This window comes from Mytilus californianus, unplaced genomic scaffold, assembly GCF_021869535.1.
Source record: "Mytilus californianus isolate M0D057914Y unplaced genomic scaffold, xbMytCali1.0.p SCAF_9, whole genome shotgun sequence".
NCBI lineage: Eukaryota > Metazoa > Mollusca > Bivalvia > Mytilida > Mytilidae > Mytilus > Mytilus californianus.
This window is the reverse complement of record NW_026262745.1, coordinates 82,698,378-82,722,938: the sequence shown is the minus strand read 5'-3', so window position 1 is coordinate 82,722,938 and position 24,561 is coordinate 82,698,378. Positions and strand designations below refer to the sequence as shown.

The window sequence follows — 24,561 nt, the reverse complement described above, 5'->3', positions numbered from 1 at the left end:
AAAAGTGTTTGAATATAACAGATAATAGTTCCACAATTAAGTGTCTAATCTGGTGAAGACAATTTCACCCCCAAACTCAATCCCAGCCTTCCATTTGTGGTATGGTACCTTGCACTACAATTTCAGAGAGATCCATACACTTGAACACAAGTTATTGTCTGGAAACTAGAAAAATGCTTATTTTTAGCCCCTTTTTGGGCCCTTATTCCTAAACGTTTTGGGCAATTACCCCCAAACTCAATTCCAGCTTTCCCTTTGTGATATGGAACCTTGTAGTACAATTTCAGAAAGATCCATACACTAACACACAAGTTATTGTCCTGAAACTAGAAAAATGCTTGTTTTTTGGCCCCCAATTCCTAAAATTTTGAGGCAATTACCCCCAAAATCAATCCCAGCCTTCCCTTTGTGGTATGGTACCTTGCAGTACAATTTCAGAGAGATCCATACACTTGAACTCAAGTTATTGTCTGGAAACTAGAAAATTTGGAGGTAATTACCCCCAATATCAATCCCAGCATTCCCTTTGTGATATGGAACCCTGTGGTACAATGTCAGAGAGATCCATACACTAACACAGAAGTTATGTCTGGAAGTTACAAAAATGCTTATTTTTGGCCCCTTTTTGGCCCCGAATTCCTTAACAGTTGGTACCATAACCCCTAAAATCAATCCCAACCTTCCTTTTGTGGTATTGAACCTTATGGTAAAATTTCATAGAGATCCATTCACTTAAACTAAAGTTAGAGTGCAAAAACCAATGTGTCTTTGGACAACGACGACGATGCCAACGTCATACCAATATACGACCGCAAATTTTTTTTGCAGTCGTATAAAAAGTGCAAAATGCCGATTAAGAAACCCGATCTCAATGAAATGACCGAAATCATTTCTGTAAAAAAAAAAATGGCCTAAATCCCATTCAGTCATTTAGAACAAATAGCTTTAATATTTAGGTTTTGACTGGCAAATATGACTGTTTCCAGACCCTTGCTATAATTGCTAACATCCACTTCATTTGAACTCTAGTGTTTCATTGACAATCATACCACATCTCCTTATTTTTAAAATGTACACCTGAAATTGATTTTGTAGACTAAATATAGTTGATCTTATACTCTTGAAACTGAGATACTGACCTATGCGAGAAAAACTTATCTTTGAGCCATAAACCTGAAGTCAAGATCAGGTAATCACTGTCATACAGACATGTACACATTCCACAAATAGCAGCAAAATATTTTTGAAAATTAAGCTGTGTAACTCATCACACTTTGTACAAACTTCTTAAAATAACTTACCGCTGAGTCATCTTCTTTGTATATTTTGACAGTTTTGTCAGCTTCAGCTGTGATAAGACGACTTCCACTCTGGTCATACTGTAAAGCAAAGATTCCAGCTTCTGAATCAATAGATCCTGGCTGTGCTAATGCTTGTAGTCTCTGGAAATTATAACCTGTCTTCCAATCCCAAAAGTGCATGGAGCCATTATCAGCTAAAATACAGAATTTTACAAATAAAACACATATACTTTGCCCATTTAAAAGCTAAATATTCATTGCAAAGTTTTCTACAAGTGTTAAGGGCAATCTTTTATGTAAATTGACATGAAACATCATATCATATTCTCTCATTGAATTTATTTTAATATTATTGAGAATTAATTGTTCCATTGTATTTATGCATCTATTAAAGAACAACACGCTTGTAGCTTTTTAAACATACACAAGAAAAAGAAGAAAATTTTTTTTCACTTGAAATAGTCTGAAGCACTCATTTGGCAAAAATATGCCCCTTTGATATTCATTTTCACCTCTGTTGCAATCGATTATGTTTGCTTTATATTTGTAGATCTTATGCAAATGATCATATTTGCTTTTTTCTCTCTACCTTAAAATTGATTTAGGAGATATAAAAAAAAATATGCCAAACCTGGTAAAAACTGTCATTTAAGGCTTACATTATTGGCAGCTATATTGAATTTTGATGAAATATCAAAATGTTTTTAGATGCTGAACTGCATCTGAATATTGAAAAAAATGTTATATGTGGCATTCATAGTTCAAGAGATACAATCAAGTAAAAATTTGTGAAATAGGTGTATAAATGTATGAAATGTACTAGAAAAACATCGATAAAATACACCTTTTAAAAAAATTTAGTTTTCTCCAAAATCCATCCTTAGAATTTTTTAATTAGATAAGTTCATTGCTGTAAACATGTTTGCTTAAATGATATTAAAACATTAGGGGATCACTGAATTTGTTTATGTTTGTTTGTAGAAATCATGAAGTCTTGAAATGTAGAGTGAAACTATATATGTCGCTCACCTGCATCTTCAACAGTGGCCACTTTTTAGTAAAAAATCATCATTATAGGGGAATAAATCTCTTAAAGGAGCATTAGCTACGAGATATAAACAAAAATAAAATATGATTTTTTTTTGTTCAATCATTAATGAAAATGAAATAATGAAATAACAAATAGTTTTAGTAGCCAGTTTGGTTCAATTTTGTCAAAATAAGCTAAGAAACATCGCTGATGAATTATTCACTTGCAATTAAATAATTCGACCTCATTGAATCCGTGTTTATGTGACCTTCAATTTAACCCCTTGGCAAGAGATGTGTTGCACATAAACAAGGCGTGTTCAGCTATTAAAAGGAAAAGAATGTCAACATTGAAAGTGAAACAAGGATAAACTATTTGGTTGACTGATTGAATTCTGATTCGATCCACAGGTAAAAACAATGATTAACATATTTTTTTAACCTTTAATATGAAATCAAACAAACCTAGAAAAAATCCAATTGCACGTATTCGCTATCTATTTTTGTCTATCTTTATGTTTATATCAGGTAATATGACCATCAGCAGTCTTTGATGTCATCTCGATGGTTAATTAGATGGCGCCTAGACCAAAATACACATGAAATGCTGATACATATTATCGAGTCCATGCATCATAAATTGTATATTTTAGACTTTTTATAATTTGGATATATACGTTTTGGTATGTTATAAATCAAATATAAGAATTTGATTCAATTATCGTTGAACATGAATTTGACAGCTAATGCCCATTTAAGAGTTAACTGACAATTTCAGTCATGCTGACATATTTGTAGATCTTATCCTCCTGATAATTTTTCCTTTTTAAAGTTTCTTATTTTCTATTTTAGTTTTCAAGTTAATGGGCAAAAAAAGTAAAAAAAAATGTTAAAAATTATCATCAAAGGGCAATAACTCCAATAACCAGTCGATTGAAGATTTGGGCCTTATAGCTTATTTGTGGATCTTGTATTGCTGATCATTTGTGCTATTTAAAGTTTCTATCTATCTAATATATTTTTATAAATATTAGACAAAAATGCAAAAAATTGGTAAAAATCATCATTATAGAGCAATAACTCTAATAAAGAGTCGACTGAAGATTTTGGCCATGTTTGACTTATTTGTAGATCTTGTCTTGTAGATCTTTTTGCTACTTAAAGTTTCTTTCTGTCTATCATTATTTTCGAGATAATAGGCAAAAATATCAAATAATGGTAAAATTCATCATTTAAGGGCAATATCTCTTTCAAGAAGTCGACTGACAGTTTTGAGGTAGATGAACAATAGATAGAGCTTAGCATTCTGAACATTTTTGCCCAGTGTCTGAGAAAAGCTCACTTGGCTTTTTAGGCCAGGTCAGCTAAAAAGGGTCAAAAGCACAAAATACTTCAAAGATTCTGACAGAGTTACTCTGAAAAATCTTCTTTTGACATGTATTTTCATACATCATTCATACTTAAATATTTAGTTAGGAAAAGCCAATATCTTCCACAAGTTTAATCAAACATTCTTCCAGAACCAATAAAAAAAATAAATGATGGACACAGAGATATATCTTGCATGTCGGCAGGAAATTCAGGAAAAGACAGCAGGAAGGACAGCAACATTAATTCAAAGTTGCTAGACTATGACCTAGGATGCAGGGCCTTGAAATGATTGACAAACTAAAATGTAGTGATAGTAATGCAACTTAATAGAAAATATCATTGATATATCACAAGTAGTTTCTATCAAACTGACTTAAGCAGAAAACTTAACATTGAAAATTACTAATTAATTCAAAATCGCTGGAACATGACCTAGTGAGCAGGGCCTCAAAATAGTTGTCAAACTGATATGTACTGAAAGTAATGCAACTTTATAGAAAATATCATTGATCTATCACAAGTATTTCAAAACAAACTAAAATAAGCAGAACACGTAACATTGAAAATTGCTTATTAATTGAAAGTCACTGGACCATGACCTAGGAGGCAGGGCCTTGAAATAGTCGTCAAACTGATATGTACTGATAGTAATGCAACTTTATAGAAAATATCATTGATCTACCACAAGTAGTTCCTATCAAACTAACTTGAGCAGAAAACTTTACAATTGTTGATACAGGAAACGCAACACCTATGTCTTGCCTTCCCCAACTTTCGTCGCAGGAAAGACAAAAATAGCAAAGTACGGGGACTTATCTTAACGATTGCCCAGTTGCCCAAGGCAACCAGATTTTTCGGCTGGGCCAATATGTACATATTATCTGGATGTGGATATGTAGATATAGAAAAATATCAGCCCGCGAGCCAGAATATGAAGCTAAATGTCGAGTGAGCATAGCGAATATCTATACAATCCACATTCAGATAACATTTTTATCATCTTTCAAAGCAATGTTTTTTATCAAAATTTCCTTTTTCAATAATTTCGCGGGAATTGTTATTACCAGAGTGTCTCTGTTAAACGTTATTACTAGGCAACACGTCATCAAAATATTAAACCATGGATACACCTTGTGGCCAAAATACGCAGGGTAAAATATTCCCATTAACTAGAGGAAGAAAAATGTTTCGTGTACATGATAATGCATATATGAGAGTATAATATTTGAAGATGATACAAAAAAAAAAAGAAATATTAAAGATTATATTGAAAGATCGTAGTATTTCATATCACCAGAAGAAGAAAATTTCTACTCGCTGACTGCTGAACAGCATACGCTTCATAAAAAATTTCCAGAAACGCATCAAAATGCTGTTTGTTTTCAAGACTAAAAGTACACATATATATTTAAGTAGTCGTAATTCGTAAAGGAGAAGTTAATTTGAGAAAGACAGATGTTGGTAAATTGTCCTTCTTGTTTGTAAATACCTCGACATCTCGCACCTTGTACCCGCCATTTGTACGTGAGAAGACAAGGAAGGTAGGTGTTATTTTTGTAACGACTACCCCACCAAATTGCATTGGGACGGTATTCTGGTTCAGGTTATGGGTTACCATTTCCTATAAGTGCTTTGCCAAATGTTATCATTAAGGAAAACATATTTGGTTCAAACATGTCAAAATTTTCTGTCAGATATTTTCTTCTGTACTGACAAAAAACAGATCTAGATCACCTGGATTTTTGAAATATTATACAAAATTGCTTCGCTGCATTGATATATCATTCTTTTGATGACTTGGAGTTAAAACGACAAGGTACATCATGTCTATGATTCTTGAAAAAAATTATGCTTTCAGTGTATTCAACTAGGTAGCTCAGGGGTCAGAGCATCTCTTTATGAGAAGGTCTTAGGTTCAAATCCTAACTTAGTTACACTGAAACAGTAAATACTATAAATGGAATCTTAACATGTTTTACATGTATTAATCATTTAATATTTTGCCCTCTTCAGTCTATTTCATGTGAATTATCAATGTACATAGACCCCTACATATACAGATATAGCCAATATATATGTTTTACACCATTTTTCACAACAAATACATTAAATTGTGACTTTTTGTGGAATTTTTCAGGATACCAATTTAATATGCAGTGAACATGATAATAAATTGTTGTATGTGTGCTTTTTTTTTATGAAACAATTATTTTTCTTTGTTTTACAAGAAATTTGAGAAAACTTGGTATATGTAATTCAGGCTCAAATAATTTGACATTAGTGATACATGTATCTGTACATGCACTCAGTTTGACTTTGACTTTCATTTGCTGAATTTCCCCCGAATTGAAGTAAAAAATGTCTTTTTGATTGGTCTTCAAAAGCATTATCTTTGTAAGTAACCATTTTGTATGTTTGTTTTGTTTTGTTTTGTTTTAGCAGACGAAATAAGTATTTTAGACTTGTCAGAAAGAGGGTTGTTGTTTTGTGGTAGATTTTGTCCCCTTTTTTATTATTTAAAATGAAATGTTTAATCTAGAGTGTATAATATATGTGCATTTAATTAATCAATTTTTATTATAAGTTTTACTGTGAACTTTATGTTCACCATAAATGTTTTTAATAATTTAAACTGCCACCCCCGCATTGTTGACATTTGTATCGAGAGATTGATCTCAATACAGGTCAGATCAATAGTTCAAATTAGGTCAAATAGTTCAGTTCTGAAAAAAAGTAGTCCCGGCAGAACTTATCAAGACTGCTATCGACTCCATTTTATCAACATCTCGTTTCAGAATGCAAAGTAATTTTAGGAAAAAAGAAATGGTTCATTGTAAAATATGTACTGCAAGTGTAATTTATTTTATTAAAAGAATTTATTTGGTGACTTATCACCATTTCAATACAAGGCAATATGTTGGGAGAATTTGTTAAGTCCTGCTCACTTGATAATGTCTCCTCACTTGCACGCACTAACTGGATACAAGTTTTACAGATATGTTGAGGAAGCTGATATAGCGGTAGGGAAGGATGATAAATTTTATCATCCTGAACGCCCTGATGGGTACTGGAAAACATTTTGGAGTGAATCCCATTTCAACCCTTTCACCGTGATATAAACAAAAACTGTTCCCATACAGAAACCAGATTGTTTAATCAAAGCAGGAAAATTAAAGTGAGAATTTCAGGAAACCAGTAAGTTCATTTTAATAACCAAAATCCGGTCGGACAACTTAGTTTTCGATGTGAAGTAAAAATTTGACATATACCCATTCTCTCATGTCTCTAATTATGTGTTCTTATTTCTCTTTTAAAACTTCTAAAATTATTTCATTATTGTTAAGTGTTTTCGCCTTACTGTGGAATCTGCATTGCTTTAGAGATGCATTCCAGTTGTCGAGGGAGTCATTACAATCCCATATTTAATGATAACTTGTCTAAGCATTGCTATTTACAAAATCTTCAATGAAAAAAACAAAAACGCAAAATCTCGTAAATAAATATCAAAATATCTATTTTGCTACTCAATCTTCAATAAAATGTCAGTGAATAATATTTTTGATCAACACCATTGGAGGATGGCTTTGATTTGAAATAGCATTAAAGATTCATAGAAACAATAGTGGGAAATTCACTAAAATCAGTATTGTCAAATCTTATGATATATTTCAGGTGGCAATAATTCAAATATTATAAAGATATCAAAGGTAATATTTACCAGACTCAAAAGCTACATAAAGGATTACCCCAAAAAAAGGCTTTTTTAGAATATGAAAAGTACAATTAAGTTTTATTTAATTTGTATAAAAATTGGTTAAGCCCTTGAAATTTCAACTTGGCCCCTGAAAAAAATATTTTTGGGGCCCAGCTGGCCCCTGGACAAAATCAGTAAAGTTAAGTCCCTGAATTATAATTATAAAATAAGGGATCATACCTCCAGACACTAGAACACCATCAGAATTGACTGTCAAAGCATTAATGATTGCATTGTGTCCTGGGAGATTCTGAATAAAGTTGCCATCAGGAAACTTCCACTCTTTAATGTTATCTGCGGAGGCTGAAGCAAATGTGTAACTGGAAAAAATAACAATGTTTACAACAAGGTGATTTTTTTACAGTGAAAGTAATAACAAACTAGACTTCAAGGATCCTGAATCACTCATCTGGTAAAAAATATGCTATATTAATATCTATGTTAAATTTTAAAATGAAATTTTTGTTAACAAAATCTTCCAAAACCAACCTGTTTATTATAGATGTCTAGATAATAGGCAAAGATAAAGCAGTTTTGACCTTGCATTGCTGATCTTTTTTGCTGTTTACAGTTTTTTTTTTCTATCTATTATAATTTACAAGATATAAGTAATAAATGCTAAATCAAGTCCAATATCAGCATTTAAGTGAAATAACACCTTTAAGTACTCAGTCAATAAGTAGTTTCAGTCACATTATAATTTTTATAGATCTTGTATAGCTGACCATTTTTGCTGTTTAAAGTTTCTCTCTATCTGTTTTAGTTTTCAAGATAACAGACATATTGTGACACTTTTACTATCTCTGTCATTTAAACGCAATAACTCCTATAAGGATTTATTTTATGGTTTCAGTCATTAGCATTTTTTGGTGTATTTTTAAATGCTGATCATTTCTCTTTAGGCATATTGCTGAATGTTAACAGTTTCTTTTTATCTATTCTAGTTTCTAATAAAATGCTCTGCTGGGCGCAGCTTGATACGACCGCAGAGGTCGAACCCTGAACAGTTGGGGCAAGTATGGACACAACATTCAAGCTTGATACACACTGAATTTGGATTGTGATTAAATATTTGGCACAGCATAGGTTTCTGACACAGAATGAATGTGGTCTAAGAACTTGTAAATTTTTAATTTACCTATTCAAACCATATCATTATTATTTGCTTTTTATATATAAATCAGAAATAACCAATTCAAAATGGAAAATTTTAAAGAAAAAAAAAAGAAAAAAAGGAAAAAAAAATCCCTCCTCCCAATTTTTTTGAACCCCCTTATGATTAATCACCCCCAAAATCAATCCCAGCCTTCCCTTTGTGGTATGGTACCTTGCAGTACAATTTCAGAGAGATCCATACACTTGAACACAAGTTATTGTCTGGAAACTAGAAAAATGCTTGTTTTTTTTAACCCCTTTTTGGCCCCAAATTCCTAAACGTTTAGGCCAATTACCCCCAAACTCAAACCTAGCTTTCCCTTTGTGATATGGAACCTTGTAGTACAATTTCATAAAGATACACTTACACACAAGTTATTGTCCTGAAACTAGAAAAATGCTTGCTTTTTGCCCCGAATTCCTAAAATTTTGAGGCAATTACCCCCAAAATCAATCCCAGCCTTCCCTTTGTGGTATGGTACCTTGCAGTACAATTTCAGAGAGATCCATCCTTTTGAACACAAGTTATTGTCTTGAAACTAAAAAAATGCTTATTTTTGGCCCCTTTTTGGCCCCTTATTCCTAAACGTTTTTGGCAATTACCCCCAAACTTAATTCCAGCTTTCCCTTTGTGATATGGAACCTTGTAGTACAATTTCAGAAAGATCCATACACTTACACACAAGTTATTGTCATGAAACTAGAAAAATGCTTGTTTTTTGCCCCTTTTTTGGCCCCTTATTCCTAAAATTTTGAGGCAATTACCCCCAAAATCAATCCCAGCGTTCCCTTTGTGATATGGAACATTGTGGTACAATGTCAGAGCGATCCATACACTAACACACAAGTTATGTCTGGAAGTTACAAAAATGCTTATTTTTGGCCCCTTTTTCCTTAACTGTTGGTACCATAACCCCCAAAATCAATCCCAACCTTCCTTTTGTGGTATTGAACCTTATGGTAAAATTTCAAAGAGATCCTTTTTCACTTAAACTAAAGTTAGAGTGCGAAAACCAATGTGTCTTCGGACGATGATGACGAAGCCAGAACAATGACAACGACGCCAACATCATACCAATATACGACTGCAAAAATTTTTGCGGTCGTATAAAAAGACAGAAGGCAAAAACAGTTTGGCTATCAGGATGGCAGCATCTTAAGTTGAATTAATTTCATTATTGAAACTGCCTTTTCTTGTCAAAGATTTACACAGTTACCAGTATTTTGCATTTGAATACATAAAGGTAATCAATCGGTCATAAACATTAAACTAATATGCTACCTTGAATATGACTCAAAGCAGACAAGTGAAAATCAAAAGGTTTATTGACAGTGCATAATTTACATAGAACATTTTAAAATGACAAAGTATTGGCCAGGAATCCAAGCTACTCCAATATCATATTATATAATGCACTCAAAATGGCCATCACACAATGGGGCCTTTTAAAAATAATTCAAACCTTCTAATTTGAACAAAAGAGGTTTGGTTAATACAAGTCTCTTTTTTTTTGTATAACTTACTGTTTTGGATGAAGTGTGAGAGCTCTAACACTCTTTTTATGATTAGTGAGAGTGACTCGTGATTTCCCTGCTGCTAAATCCCACAATCTTATTGTAGAGTCATGACTTCCTGTTATCACCTGTAAAAAATCAACAGGCTTTTCTTATTTATGTGAATCACTGCAACAAAAATCTCTAAGATTTAGCTCATAAACCATTTGAAGTTATTGTCCTAACATTTAACCACTATCTGCTGCTTTTATCTACAAAATGCTAATCATTGTGTCATATTTGTCAACCCATACAAAGGAAGAATGACAATATACAGACATATATACACATAAGGAGATGTTGTATGATTGTCAATGAGACAACTATCCACCAAAGTTCAAATGAAGTGGATGTAAGCAATCATATGCAATTGTACAGCCTTCAACAATGAGAAAAACCCATACCGTATAGTTCACTATTAAAAGCCCTCACATCAATGCCCATTTTTTTTAAATTACTATAAAGATGTGCCATACAAGGATCCAGACAAAAACTTCACACAATTTCAGTCATTATTTTATGAATTAAAAGTAGGGCATTTTTTTATCTTTCAAATTTATACCAGAAATCACAACATAAACAAAAAGCAGTTTAAACTCTGAACTACATAAAATATCATCCCTTTTTAGGTAAAAACAGTTAAGAATAATTTGTGGCATGTAAAAGTTAAAAATTAAAAAGATTTTAATTTATAATTGCAAATTGACTAAATTTTTCCAGACCCTTTGTGCCATAACACATGTACATGTATCTCCTTCTTATGACCATTTGGTAAAAATATCACAACTTTAACCTGATCACAAAGAGCAGCATAATACGGAAATTATTTGACTTGGTTAAAATTTTCTTACTTTTGTAGATTCTATTCCAGCAGATTGTTATACGAATGAAGCTCAAACAACTGTATAAAACTGTGATTGAATTATCTCAGATAAATGTGATTGACAGACCTACCAACTATCCCGATTTATGGGGGATATCCCCCATGAGAGGTATTGACCTGAATTTTGAAATTCTTAATTTTATAAACAGAACACCTCAAAGCAGGTATTCAAATGAGTTATAAGGGTATTTAAGCACATATATACTCATTCAAACAATAAAGTAGTAGATTAAGAACACTTAAGACAATATGAGAGAAGCATAAAAGTCCCCATAGAGATTTTGAAAAGTTGGCAAGTATGGATTGATATTGTAGAATAAATGAGATCCACATGCATAAGATACTGATAAATTACAATTTCTAATCAACTTATTAAAAATACAGTCGACTCTCATTATATCGAAGTCTGTCCAACCAGAGAAATAGTTAAAGATACTCGTAATTTGACTCAAACTAATACCGGATGTTTGACAGACAAAGGAACACAACTCTTGCTTAGCTTGGTAAGGCTAATATAACTCCATATGTATGGGTCAGGATCGATATTCTGGTCTGAGAAAAAAGACTGAGATTGATGTATAAGAATGTTATTGTGTTTTATAATTTTAATCAAATTATGTTGTTTTTTTGTCTCTTTGTTATTTCTTTGTTCAGTAACAATTTTTCATGTAGTTTTCAGCCGAGAGAATCATTTTTGACTTTGATTCAAAGACATGTTGAAAGAAAACAACACAAATCTTATGTAAGATAATTAAAATTAATTGATAGATTTTCATCCCCGTCCACCCATCTGAAATCGTCCTGCCAGATTTTATTAAATTTTTTAAAACTTACAGATTTTGTTCATTTCTGTAACTGGTAACCAAGCTGACAATTTCGTTTCATACAAAATTTCCTAGAGCAAAATATTGTCAGGGTTTTCGTATTTCTTCGAGTAGTTTAACCAGGATTATTAAGTTGATCTACGATGGTTAAGTTACATTGAGAGTAGGACAGATTGATTACAAGAAGGGTCTTAAATATTCGACTCACGAGTAATTAGCCGTGATCCGTGTCAGAGAACACAAATCACAGTACGTGACAACTTTCAGTGATTAGAAAACTTGGAAATAACACTGTGTAGGGAAATTTGGCCCATAAACCCCCATATCTAAAGCATGAGAATCAGGGAACACATGGTATGAAAAACATGACTGGAGTAAAAAAAATTTACCCAATCACAAACTTGTGCGATGTATTACACTGTTGAAGATCATATGAAATTTGAGTACAAAACGGATTTACTTCCAAACTATCCTTATATGTTGACAAAACCCCAACACCCTCTAAACCCAGCCATTCATTTAACTCATTAATGATAAACAACTTCTTTTTTTGAGCCAATTAATGTTTAAGGCAGTGATGCATCTTGCATACATGTAAAAATATCCAAAGCTCCAACCCTAGTATTTTCAACACAGATATTGGTTTTCATCTATGTTCAATCTGTACTCAATATACTTGTTTTTCATACCAATAAATGTCGTGATTCTTGCTCTTTGGATATTATTCTTGAGCCTTGAGGGTTTATCAATTTGATGTGGATGATAATCACTACTAGTTTTCTCATTTGAATTGTTTTACATTTGTCATTTCGGGAACTTTTATAACTGACTATGCGGTATGGGTTTTGCTCATTGTTGAAGGCCATACAGTGACCTATAGTTGTTAACCTCTATGTCACTTGGTCTCTGGTGGAGAGTTGTCTCATTGGCAATTATACCACATATTCTTATTTTTATAGCTTGCAGGGCCCAGCATGTTCATGAAACACTGCTGAAATCATTTTATAGACACTACAAACATAGCTCCGAAAGTGTAAAAATATTGATGCAAGTAGTCTAAAAAGAGCATTTTTCATACTTCCCATTTTGCTTTGTACTGAAAATTGATTTCTGAAGAAATTGAATAGTGGTTGCCAATCAGAAATATTATTTCAGAATTTGAAAATAAATGAAAATCAATACACAATTCTTTATATATAAGCTATTTATATTTCCCCCAAGTCCTAACATATGAAGAACAACTTACAAAAGGGTTTCACAGGAAATTAAAATGAACAAGAATGTGTCCATAGTACACGGATGCCCCACTCGCACTATCATTTTCTATGTTCAGTGGACCGTGAAATTGGGGTCAAAACTCTAATTTGGCATTAAAATTAGAAAGATCATATCATAGGGAACATGTGTACTTAGTTTCAAGTTGATTGGACTTCAACTTCATCAAAAACTACCTTGACCAAAAACTTTAACCTGAAGCGGGACATCTGACGGACTGATAAAACATAATGCCCCTCTACTATCGTAGGTGGGGCATAAAAAATAAAATCCTCCCACCTGCCCCAATTTTTCCAAAAAGTTCGATGAAAATCTACTTATTAATTTCAGTAGGCCTAATCAAGAAAATAATTTGTCAGATTTTAGAAAATTTAGATTTCTTTTCATTTTCTTTTATTTCGATCTTTTCCCACAAGAGAATACGAAAGATTAAATTCGCCGAATGAGTAGTTTTGAGTTGTTAACTGACTCTCATTTAATGCACAACCAAGCTCATTAATTACAGTTAATTGATTATAAAACTTTTTAAATATTTCGATAATTATTTATTATGGTGATCAAAGAAAATCTTAGGTAAACATTCTCAGGAAAAGATGTCATAAATCAAAACAGTTGTATATATGTCCAGAAATTTAATTAATTTAATTTAAATCCCTGAGATCATGTTTTGACATATGTGTATTACTTCAACACAACGAATGCAATTCATATGCTTTTGTTAACCTTGGGACCGTAACTTTGGTTCAACACAACCGATATTAGGAGTTGAAATACATATATTTGTATGGAACAAAGTTCGGGACAACAGGAAAATTTGAACTCATCTGAAATTTCGAGTCAACCAAGTTCGAAACAAAGAGAGTTAACTGTAATATCTTACCTTTTTATTTCAAATCACAGAGTAACATTTAATATATTTTTATTTCCACAGGAACTATTATAACATTGAATCAATATGCTTAGCTTTAAAACGAATTACTTTTTCCTATTAAGGGAAACTTTACATGTAAAAAATTGGTGGTAGATGATTAAAATCTTATTCTATTTTTCTTATACTTTTTGAAATTAATTTTTTATATATGATTAAATCTAGCAGCCATGTTTTTCCTCTAATCTGAACCAACTGAGAATCATTCATAGATTACCTTCCATCCCCATCATTCCTGCCAAGTTTGGTTAATATCAACATGATCAAGTTGAAGTGAAAATGATGAAAACAGATTTTCTAATGGTTTCAATGTGAACTATGCACTACATGCGTGGCGGCATCATCCTTGCCACCTGATCAACATTTAGTGTGCATTTTTTGTAAAGAGTCTTTCCAATCATCTTTCCACAAAAAATTATATATGTTTAAGAGAAGATTTGTTTTAAATTAGCTTATCAGAATCAAAGATTGCCTTAACTAGCCATGGCTTTTTCCAAATGGAACCAAAAGAGCAAATTTTGTTTAGCCTGTTTAGTAAAAATCAAATATGGCTACCATTGTTTTCATCCAATTGTAAATAAAAGATAATGAATTATAAATTTAAGGACCTTCCAGCTAAGAAGATATAATGAATGTAATGTGATGACTAAGTTAACATGGCTCTTTAAACAAGGCAACTGACAATATATAGCATGTTCTTGGCTTAAAGGAATAATTTGGTGACAATAACGTGAACTGAAAATATACTTAGCACATGTTTTTCTTCCAGAAGAAAAAAATAAAAGTTATGTCTTTACAAAAATTCAAATGTTATTTAACATGAATATATGTCTGAGTTGCCATTTCAAAGAAAAAAAGCTTAAAACAAACCTGAGGTTCAGCAGCCTGACATCTGATATCAGCAACAGTATTATTATGTCCTGTTAACGTGTGTATACATGCTTTTGTTCTCATATCCCAAACTCTTGCTGTACCATCCCGACCACATGTCAATAACACATCTATTGTAGGGTGAAGGTCAATCGCATACACTGCACTCAAGTGTCCATGGTAATGTTTGATAGTCTGTTAAAAAAGATCAATATTATTTTTTTTAAGGTAAAAGATATTTATGACCTTCCAGATGCTAAATGAAGAGTTAAACCTACATTAAGACAACAAGGTTTGCACTTCTAACCAAAATAACACAAGTTGAAACAGATTCTAGCTTTTTAGAAGATCCAGTTGAAACTGCAGTGTTCTCCCCATGGCCTTTTAGCATCATGGTAATGTGATACTATATTGCTGGAGTGTGATGCTTACTGATATGATTTTCTTATAGATTGTGTTATGGATATGATATAATTTCTAGAAACAAAATTTCCTGTTAACCAGGATGCTATACAAAATTTGTGGGGAATATAATGAACTGTTTAAGTGAAAGTATAAGGTAGATGACATAAGGGTTACGATTCCACTATAATCAGGTTTGACTCATTGGAGATTGACAGTTTTCATGTTTCAATAGTATGTCACATATTGCCATCCTTGTATGATTAATGTTGAAAAAATGTTATTTCTTACTGTTTTAAATTTTATTCTAATTTGGAGAATTGGTTTTTAAAGGCAGATCTTTAATAAATTGCTTCTATTAGATTATAGACTTTGGACAATAAGAGCATGACAAATTGTATAGAAACCTGTCTATGAAATCAAGAGGAACCCTGTCAGACAAAACAGGAACACCTTTCTTTATTCTATATATTGAATATAGATGACTTTTTACTTATAATATTTAGAAATGGACCTAATCAAATTAAATGTTGACAAATTAACTATAAAAATGAGGTCAAGGTCAGATGAGCCCTCTTAAACGGACATACATACCTAGCAATGATTGTTAGACTTCATTATAGTTGACACATTATTTATACTACAGGTCATATGTATTTTGTCATTCCAACTGTCCCACCTTTAATCATTTATACATAGTTAAGATCGATTAATTAGGTTCTTTTTATATAACAAAATTTTCAATTTTAGAGAAACAGTTATGGTAATATTTCAAAATCAGGGGGTCATAAATCGTTTTTATTAACTCTACCCAGGCGAATTATTCCTTGAGGCAGTCATGCTCATGCGCCTTACGATTCATCAAGGCATCACCTGTCAGATGCCAGACGATTCCTAAATATATATAATAAACTGCTTCGCTGAGCGCAGCTGGATACGCCCGCAGAGGTCCAACCCTGAACAGTTGGGGCAAAAATGGACACAATATTCAAGCTTGATACAGGTCTGAATTTGGATTGTAATTAAATATTTGACATATTACAGGTTTCTGAATGAATGTAGTCAAAGAACTTGAAATTGGTTATATGAATTAAATTTATATTCAATTAAAGATTTCTTGCTGTTGTGCAATACACTGTGCTGTTGCGCAATACTTAGTAAATCTGTTGTCAGACTATAAACAAATAAAGTTCAATTAATTCTCAATGTCATATTAGAAATTTATGAAAATCAAAAGGGAGCTTACATCAATAGATATAAACAATTCACCAAAGTTTCATGAGAATTGCTGACAGCATTTTTGAGTTATTGTCCGAAAACTGGAAAATCCCCCCTTTTTTAATGAATAAAAACCCATAACTCAGAAATGTAAAATGTAAAATTTATAAAATTCTAAAGGGGGATTACTTAAATAGATATAAACAATTCACCATAGTTTCATAAGAACTGCTGAAAGCATTTTTGAGTTTTTGTCAGAAAACTGGAAAATCCCCCTTTTTTATGAATAAAACCCTGTAACTCGGAAACGTAAAATCTAAAATTTATAAAAATCAAAAGGGAGCTCATGTCAATAGATATAAACAATTCACCACAATTTCTTGCAAGTTGGTGAAAGCATTCTTGAGTTATTGTCCGAAAACTGGAAAATCCCCCTTTTTTTAATGAATAAAACACCATAACTCAGAAACGTAAAATTCAAAATTTATAAAAAACGAAAGGGAGCTCACGTCAATAGATATAAACAATTCACCAAAGTTTTATGCAAATTGGTTAAAGCGTTTTTGAGTTAATGTCCGACATGTTGACGACGGACGGACAGACGGACGGACGGACAACGGTATACCATAATACGTCCCGTAAACGGGCGTATAAAAATGGTCAATTTCAGTAAACAATCTCAAGTACTGTGCCCTCAAATTGTAGCATAACAATAGGATATATTCTGAATTTTGAACATAATAAGCAAATGGAGAATACCGCCAAAAAATTCATAAAAAATTATGTTGACAATGATGTTGAGAGACATCACTTGGGAAGTTAACATTTAATTGAAAAGATGACATTTTCTTCTGTAAACAATGATGGGAAATTATACCCAAGGAAAAATCTAGATGGAATAAAAATGTATAAATGGTAGCAAAAAGGGAACATGTTTAATTGACAATGGTGTTATTGGACAAGTTTTTGTAAAGAAAATTGGCTCCACTATTTTTGTTGATTTAATGGTGAGCAAAAAATCATTAAATTTTGATCTTTTATAATTGTCATAGTATTCACTATGCCTGTGTCTGTAGTGATGTTTTGAATTTAAATGAACGTAATCTATGTATTACTGGTAAATTATTAAGTCAGGGATTTCGTTACCACAACTTATTTTAAACCTTTACTAAATTCTTCCATAGATACAAAGATTTGGTTTGGAAGTTTGGCTGTACCTGTAGAAAACTTATTTCAAATGGGATACCACATCCTAATTTTTACAGAGATGTTGTTTATCGAGCCCGGAAATTTATATATGATCCACATGAACTTATTTATCCATTAAATAAACTTATTCTAAAAGGTTACCAATTCAACACTGTAATTAGATCTCTGAATATTGTTTTTATTGGTATAAATATTGATTTAGTTATCAGTAAATTAACTAAATATCATTGTTATATACATATGCACATTCATGGTTCTACAATCTATCAATATCTGTATTTTGGCATTGCACAAGGTCATGTTTTTCTCTGACTAATAATGATGTCTTTACACTAAATTCATTGGATGTTGGATGTGTACTGATTGATATTTTAGTCTTAGATGCATGATTTTTTATGAGTTGTTATTGACTTTGAACTACCTGTCAGTAACTGAGAGTATTCTTAGACCTGTACTTAAGTGTCTTTTTTGTTACGGGGATGTATAAATACCCTGCCACATCCGGTCTTTGTTTTTGTTTGATGTTTTTCTGCTTTGTATCCATCTGATGAGCTAAGCCCTTTTCAAATGATTTTTATAGATTGTTCTTATGTTGTACTGTTACACCACTGTCCCAGGTTAGATGGAAAGTTTGGCACCAGCAAACTAGTTTAACCCCGCCATTCTGTATGTGCCTGTAATTCTGTGGTTGTCATTTGTTGCTGTATATCATATTTGTTTTTCATTCATCCTTTTGTACATAAATCAGGCCGTTAGCTTTCTCTTTAGAATTGTTATACATTTGTCATTTCGGGAACTTTTATAGCTGACTATGCAGTATGGGGTTTGCTCATTGTTGAAGGCCATACAGTGACCTATAGTTGTTAATTTCTATGTCATTTGGTCTCTGGTGGAGAGTTGTTTCATTGGCAATCATACCATCTCTTCTTATCTTTATATAAATAAAACAAAGTATTGCATATAGAGTTTGTTTAAGGTATAATAAAACAGACTGATTTCTATCAGAATATACCAACCTTGTTATATTCAAGATCCCAGCATTTCACTTGTTTATCTTCTCCACAAGAAAACAAATATGGCTGTCGTGGACTTACTACTACACCTCTAACAGCACTGATATGGCCAGTTAGTGAAAGTTTTAAAGTTCCTGATGCTAAATCCCATATCTACAAATAATAATGATAGTACAAATAAACTGTTGACACAGATTACCTCCATGGAAATGAGAAAAGTCAATGCCAACATAATTGCATATCAAATACCATTGACTTATTATAAGTGGTTCCCTTCAAACTTATCTAAACACAAATTTTGGCATGATAAACTATGTAAATGTTTCAAAGTCAATAAACCATGATCCGGGGGCAGGCCATATAATCTCTATGGACATAAAATGTGCAAATGCTAATATAACTGTGCATACCAAATATCATTGACCCATCACTAGTTGTTCCACTTAAACAGACCTTAATTTTGATAATAAAAAACCACCTTTAATTTCTAAAACTTATTAAAAAACCAAGTAGAAGTTTAATTTTCAATTATATGTCATTACATTTAATTATACGTCAGTAACATCATATATGAGTATAGAAAATATTGATCCTTCAACATGAGACTGTTAATCATCAAAGTTTAGATATGATCCCAATGGCCATGTCATTACAGGGGACCTCAACATTGTTCAGGACCAAGAGGACCTGTTATAGCTGACTATACAGTATGGGTTTTTGCTCATTGATGAAGGCTGAACGGAGGCCTACAGTTGCATATATCTGCTTTATTTGGATTCCACTGGATAGTTGTTTCATTGAAAATCATATCACATCTCCTTATTTTATACTTATCGCAGATTAATGCATTTTTAAAGTTGCTGGATCATGGGAATAGCATGTTTATATCTTGCTTTTTCAACAAAGCGAGACAAAAAACTAATAAGAGCCTGTCAGATTGACAGCAAACCTGATTTTCCTGCATGAAAATGATATTTGCCAATCTGGACCCCCAAACAAGATCAAGTAAAAATAATAAATGAATTTTTGTAGGGTTCAGAAATTTAAAGGCCAAAATCAATCTAAGTATCACTTTTTGCTACTTAAGGTCTACAACTCAACAACAATAAAGGCTAAAATTGTGAAAATCCAATTTGACCTTCATGTAGTTACAGGAAACAACATATCTAAATTTAAAAGATTTCATCAAAGTGTGTTCAAGTAATTGCAAGCACACTGTTTGGCTGCCGCCCGCCGTACATCACCTAATTAAGAACCAATATTTTCCTTAGGAAATCCGGTTTGAAATAACTAATTACCAGTAATTAAACATTGATGTCAGAGAGATATTGTGAATAAAACTTTCTAAATATTTACAATTTCTCCACATGTTTTCAAATTTAGAATAGGAAATAACAAAGGGGAGAGTATGATTAGGTTACTATTTAGGTCATTGAATTAAAAACTTTTAACAAAATAAATCTCAAAAATAATATCCTTCAGTTGTTCCTATATCATTACTCTGTCAGATATTAGTATCTTTGTTTTTGTTGTCTTACATTTTTGGATTAGGGTATCAAACTTCATGCATTTAACGCACAACTTCAAAATTGTGCTCCGCCTGAAGCAGCTGGATACGACAGCAGAGGTCGAACTCTGAACAGTTTGGGCAAGTATGGACACAATATTTAAGCTTGATACAGCTCTGAATTTGGATAGTGATTAAATATTTGACACATTATAGATTTCTGACACAGAATGAATGTGGTCAGATAACTTAATAAAATGCTTCGCTGAGCGCAGCCTGATACGACCGCAGAGGTCGAACCCTGAACAGTTGGGGCAAGTTTGGAAAAGTATTCAAGCTTGATACTGTCTGAATTTGGATTGTGATCAAATTTTTGACATAATATAGGTTTCTGACACAAAATAAATGTGGTCAAAGATCTTAAAAACTTGAAATGGGACATTTAATTTACCTAGAATGGTCTGATATCCAAAATCTAACAACATGGTTAGATTCAGCATATAAAAAAACACCAAAAATTAAATTTTAGTTGAAATCAAACAAAGTTTAATTTTGGACCCTTCAAACCTCAATATGGACTAATTTGAAAACAGGGCCCAAAATAAAAAATCTAAATGCAAAATAAGATTCAGCATATCATACAGCTGCAATAATTCAGTTTTTGATGAAATCAAACAAAGTTTAATTTTGGACCCTTTTGACCTCAATATAGACCAATTTAAAAATGGGGCCCAATCTCCAAAAAAGTAATACATGGTTAGAACCCCCAAAAATTAAAGACTTTAAATTAATCCCATTGAAATTAGTTAAAAGATTTGTATTTATTTTCAATTGAAGATTTCTTGCTAATCCGCAATACTGTGCTATTGTGCAATACTGTGTTGTTGCACAATACTGTGCTATTGTGTAATATTGTGCAATTGAAGATTTCTTGCTATTGCGCAATACTGTGCAATTGAAGATTTCTTGCTAATGCGCAATACTGTGCAATTGAAGATTTCTTGCTATTGTGCAATACTGTGCTATTGCGCAATACTGTGCAATTAAAGATTTCTTCCTATTGCGCAATACTGTGCAATTGAAGATTTCTTGCTATTGCGCAATTCTGTGCAATTGAAGATTTCTTGCTATTGCGTAATACTGTGCAATTGAAGATTTCTGGCTATTGCGCAATACTGTGCAATTGAAGATTTCTTGCTATTGCGCAATACTGTGCACTTGAAGATTTCTTGCTATTGCGCAATATTGTGCTATTGCTCAATACTGTGCAATTGACGATTTCTTGCTATTGCGCAATACTGTGCTGTTGTGCAATACTGTAATATTGCTCAATACTGTGCAATTAAAGATTTCTTGCTTTTGCGCAAAACTGTGCTATTGTTGCCCAATACTGTGATATTGTACAATACTGTGCTATTGCGCAATACTGTGCAATTATTAGAAATTTCAAAAATTTTGAAGAAAAAAAATATGAACCCCTAAAAAAATTGGAAAAAAAAATCCCCCCAAACTTTTTGAACCCCCCTCCTGGAGTAATTACTAATCCCCCCAAACTTTTTGAACCCCCCTCCTGGAGTAATTACTCCCTAACTCAATCCCAGCCTTCCCTTTATGGTATGGAACCTTGTAGTACAATTTTAGAGAGATCCATACACTTAAACACAAGTTATTGTCTGGAAACTAGAATAAACTGCTTCGCTGAGTGCAGCTAGATACGCCCGCAGAGGTCCAACCCTGAACAGTTGGGGCAAAAATATTCAAGCTTGATTCAGCTCTGAATTTGGATTGTAATTAAATATTTGACATATTATAGGTTTCTGAATAAATGTAGTCAAAGAACTTGAAATTGGTTACATGAATTGAATTTATATTCAATTAAAGATTTCTTGCTGTTGTGCAATACTTAGTAAATCTGTTGTCAGACTATAAACAAATAAAGTTCAATTAATTCTCAATGTCATATTAGAAATTTATGGTAAAAAAAGGGAGCTTACATCAATAGATATAAACAATTCACCAAAGTTTCATGAGAATTGGTGACAGCATTTTTGAGTTATTGTCCGAAAACTGGAAAATCACCCCTTTTTTTAATGAATAAAACCCCATAACTCAGAAATGTAAAATGTAAAATTTATAAAATTCTAAAGGGAGCTTACATCAATACATACAAACAATTCACCAAAGTTTCATAAGAATTGCTGAAAGCATTTTTGAGTTTTTGTCCGAAACTGGAAAATCCCCCCTTTTTTTATGAATAAAACCCTGTAACTCGGAAACGTAAAATCTTAAATTTATAAAAATCGAAAGGGAGCTCATGTCAATAGATATAAACAATTCACCACAATTTCATGCAAGTTGGTGAAAGAATTCTTGACTTATTGTCCGAAAACTGGAAAATCCCCCTTTTTTTAATGAATAAAACCTCATAACTCGGAAACGTAAAATCTAAATCTCATAAAAAACGAAAGGGAGCTCATGTCAATAGATATAAACAATTCACCAAAGTTTTATGCAAATTGGTTAAAGCATTTTTGAGTTAATGTCCGACATGTTGACGATGGACGGACAGACGGACAACGGTATACCATAATACGTCCAGTAAACGGACGTATAAAAATGCTTGTTTCGGCCCCTTTTTTGCCCCTAATTCCAGAACGCTTTGGGCAATAACCCCCAAACTCATTCCCAGCCTTCCCTTTGTGATATGGAGACTTGTAGTACAATTTCATAGAGATCCATACACTTACACACCAGTTATTGTCCGGAAACTACAAAAATGCTTCTTTTTGGCCCCTTTTTTGGCCCCTAATTCCTAAACTGTTGGTACCATAACCCCCAAAATCAACCTTCTTTTTGTGGTACTGAACCTTCTGGTAAAATTTCATAAAGATCCATTTACTTAAACTTAAGTTATTGTCTGGAAACCAAATGTGTCTTCGGACGATGACGCCGATGACGACGACATCATAGCATTATATGACGCAAAAAAATTTTTGCAGTCATATAAAAATTTGAAATGGGACATTTAATCTACTTAATGGTCCAATATCCAAAATCTAATTCCGTGGTTAGATTTAGCATAAAAAATTAAATAAAATGCTCCGCTGAGGCGCAGCTTGATACGACCGCAGAGGTCGAACCCTGAACAGTTGGGGCAAGTATGGACACAACATTCAAGCTTGATACAGCACTGAATTTGGATTGTAATTAAATATTTGACACAGCATAGGTTTCTGACACAGAATGAAAGTGGTCTAAGAACTTAAAATTTTTTAATTTACCTATTCAAACCATATCATTATTATTTGCTTTTATATATATCAGAAATAACCAATTTAAAATGGAAAATTTTAAAGAAAAAAAAGGAAAAAAAAATCCCCCTCAAATTTTTCGAACCCCCTTATGATTCATCATCCCCAAACTCAATCCCAGCCTTCCCTTTGTGGTATGGTACCTTGCAGTACAATTTCAGAGAGATCCATACACTTGAACACAAGTTATTGTCTGGAAACTAGAAAAATGCTTGTTTTTTGGCACCTTTTTGGCCCCAAATTCCTAAAAGTTTAGGGCAATTAACCCCAAACTCAAACCCAGCTTTCCCTTTGTGATATGGAACCTTGCAGTACAATTTCATAAAGATCCATACACTTACACACAAGTTATTGTCCTGAAACTACAAAAATGCTTGTTTTTTTTGCCCTTTTATGGCCCCTTATTCCTAAAATTTTGAAGGGAATTACCCCCAAAATCAATCCCAGCCTTTCCTTTGTGGTATGGTACCTTGCAGTACAATTTTAGAGAGATCCATACACTTGAACACAAGTTATTGTCTGGAAAATAGAAAAATGCTTATTTTTTTTCCCTTTTTGGCCCCTTATTCCTAAGCTTTTTGGTCAATTACCCCCAAACTCAATTCCAGCTTTCCCTTTGTGATATGGAACCTTGTAGTACAATTTCATAAAGATCCATACACTTACACACAAGTTATTGTCATGAAACTAGAAAAATGCTTGTTTTTTGCCCCTTTTTGGCCCCTAATTCCTAAAATTTGGAGGCAATTACCTCCAAAATCAATCCCAGCATTCCCTTTGTGATATGGAACCTTGTGGTACAATGTCAGAGAGATCCATACACTTACACACAACTTATGTCTGGAAGTTACAAAAATGCTTATTTTTGGCCCCTTTTTGGCCCCTAATTCCTTAACTGTTGGTACCATAACCCCCAAAATCAATCCCAACCTTCCTTTTGTGGTATTGAACCTTATG

General features: G+C 32.6%; 1 protein-coding gene and 1 long non-coding RNA gene across 3 annotated transcripts in view; one reads left to right on the top strand and one right to left on the bottom strand.

Annotated features, from left to right (window-relative positions):
* The window catches only part of LOC127716481 (pleiotropic regulator 1-like), a 474,697-nt gene that overhangs the window by 430,211 nt on the left and 19,925 nt on the right, over positions 1 to 24,561 (bottom strand). For both annotated transcript variants that reach the window (XR_007988946.1, XM_052222706.1), the window contains exons 9-13: positions 18,790 to 18,939; positions 14,945 to 15,139; positions 10,135 to 10,253; positions 7,636 to 7,775; positions 1,302 to 1,495 (exon numbers count right to left, since the gene is read on the bottom strand). Coding sequence is in view for 1 of the 2 variants with exons in the window: in XM_052222706.1 (XP_052078666.1) it covers positions 1,302 to 1,495; positions 7,636 to 7,775; positions 10,135 to 10,253; positions 14,945 to 15,139; positions 18,790 to 18,939 (798 nt within the window). In the remaining variant the exon portion in view is untranslated. The remainder of the gene's footprint in view (positions 1 to 1,301; positions 1,496 to 7,635; positions 7,776 to 10,134; positions 10,254 to 14,944; positions 15,140 to 18,789; positions 18,940 to 24,561) is intronic.
* On the top strand, positions 16,249 to 22,630 carry LOC127716518 (uncharacterized). Its single transcript, XR_007988968.1, has 2 exons — positions 16,249 to 16,390; positions 22,107 to 22,630. It is a non-coding gene; the product is annotated as an uncharacterized LOC127716518 (long non-coding RNA).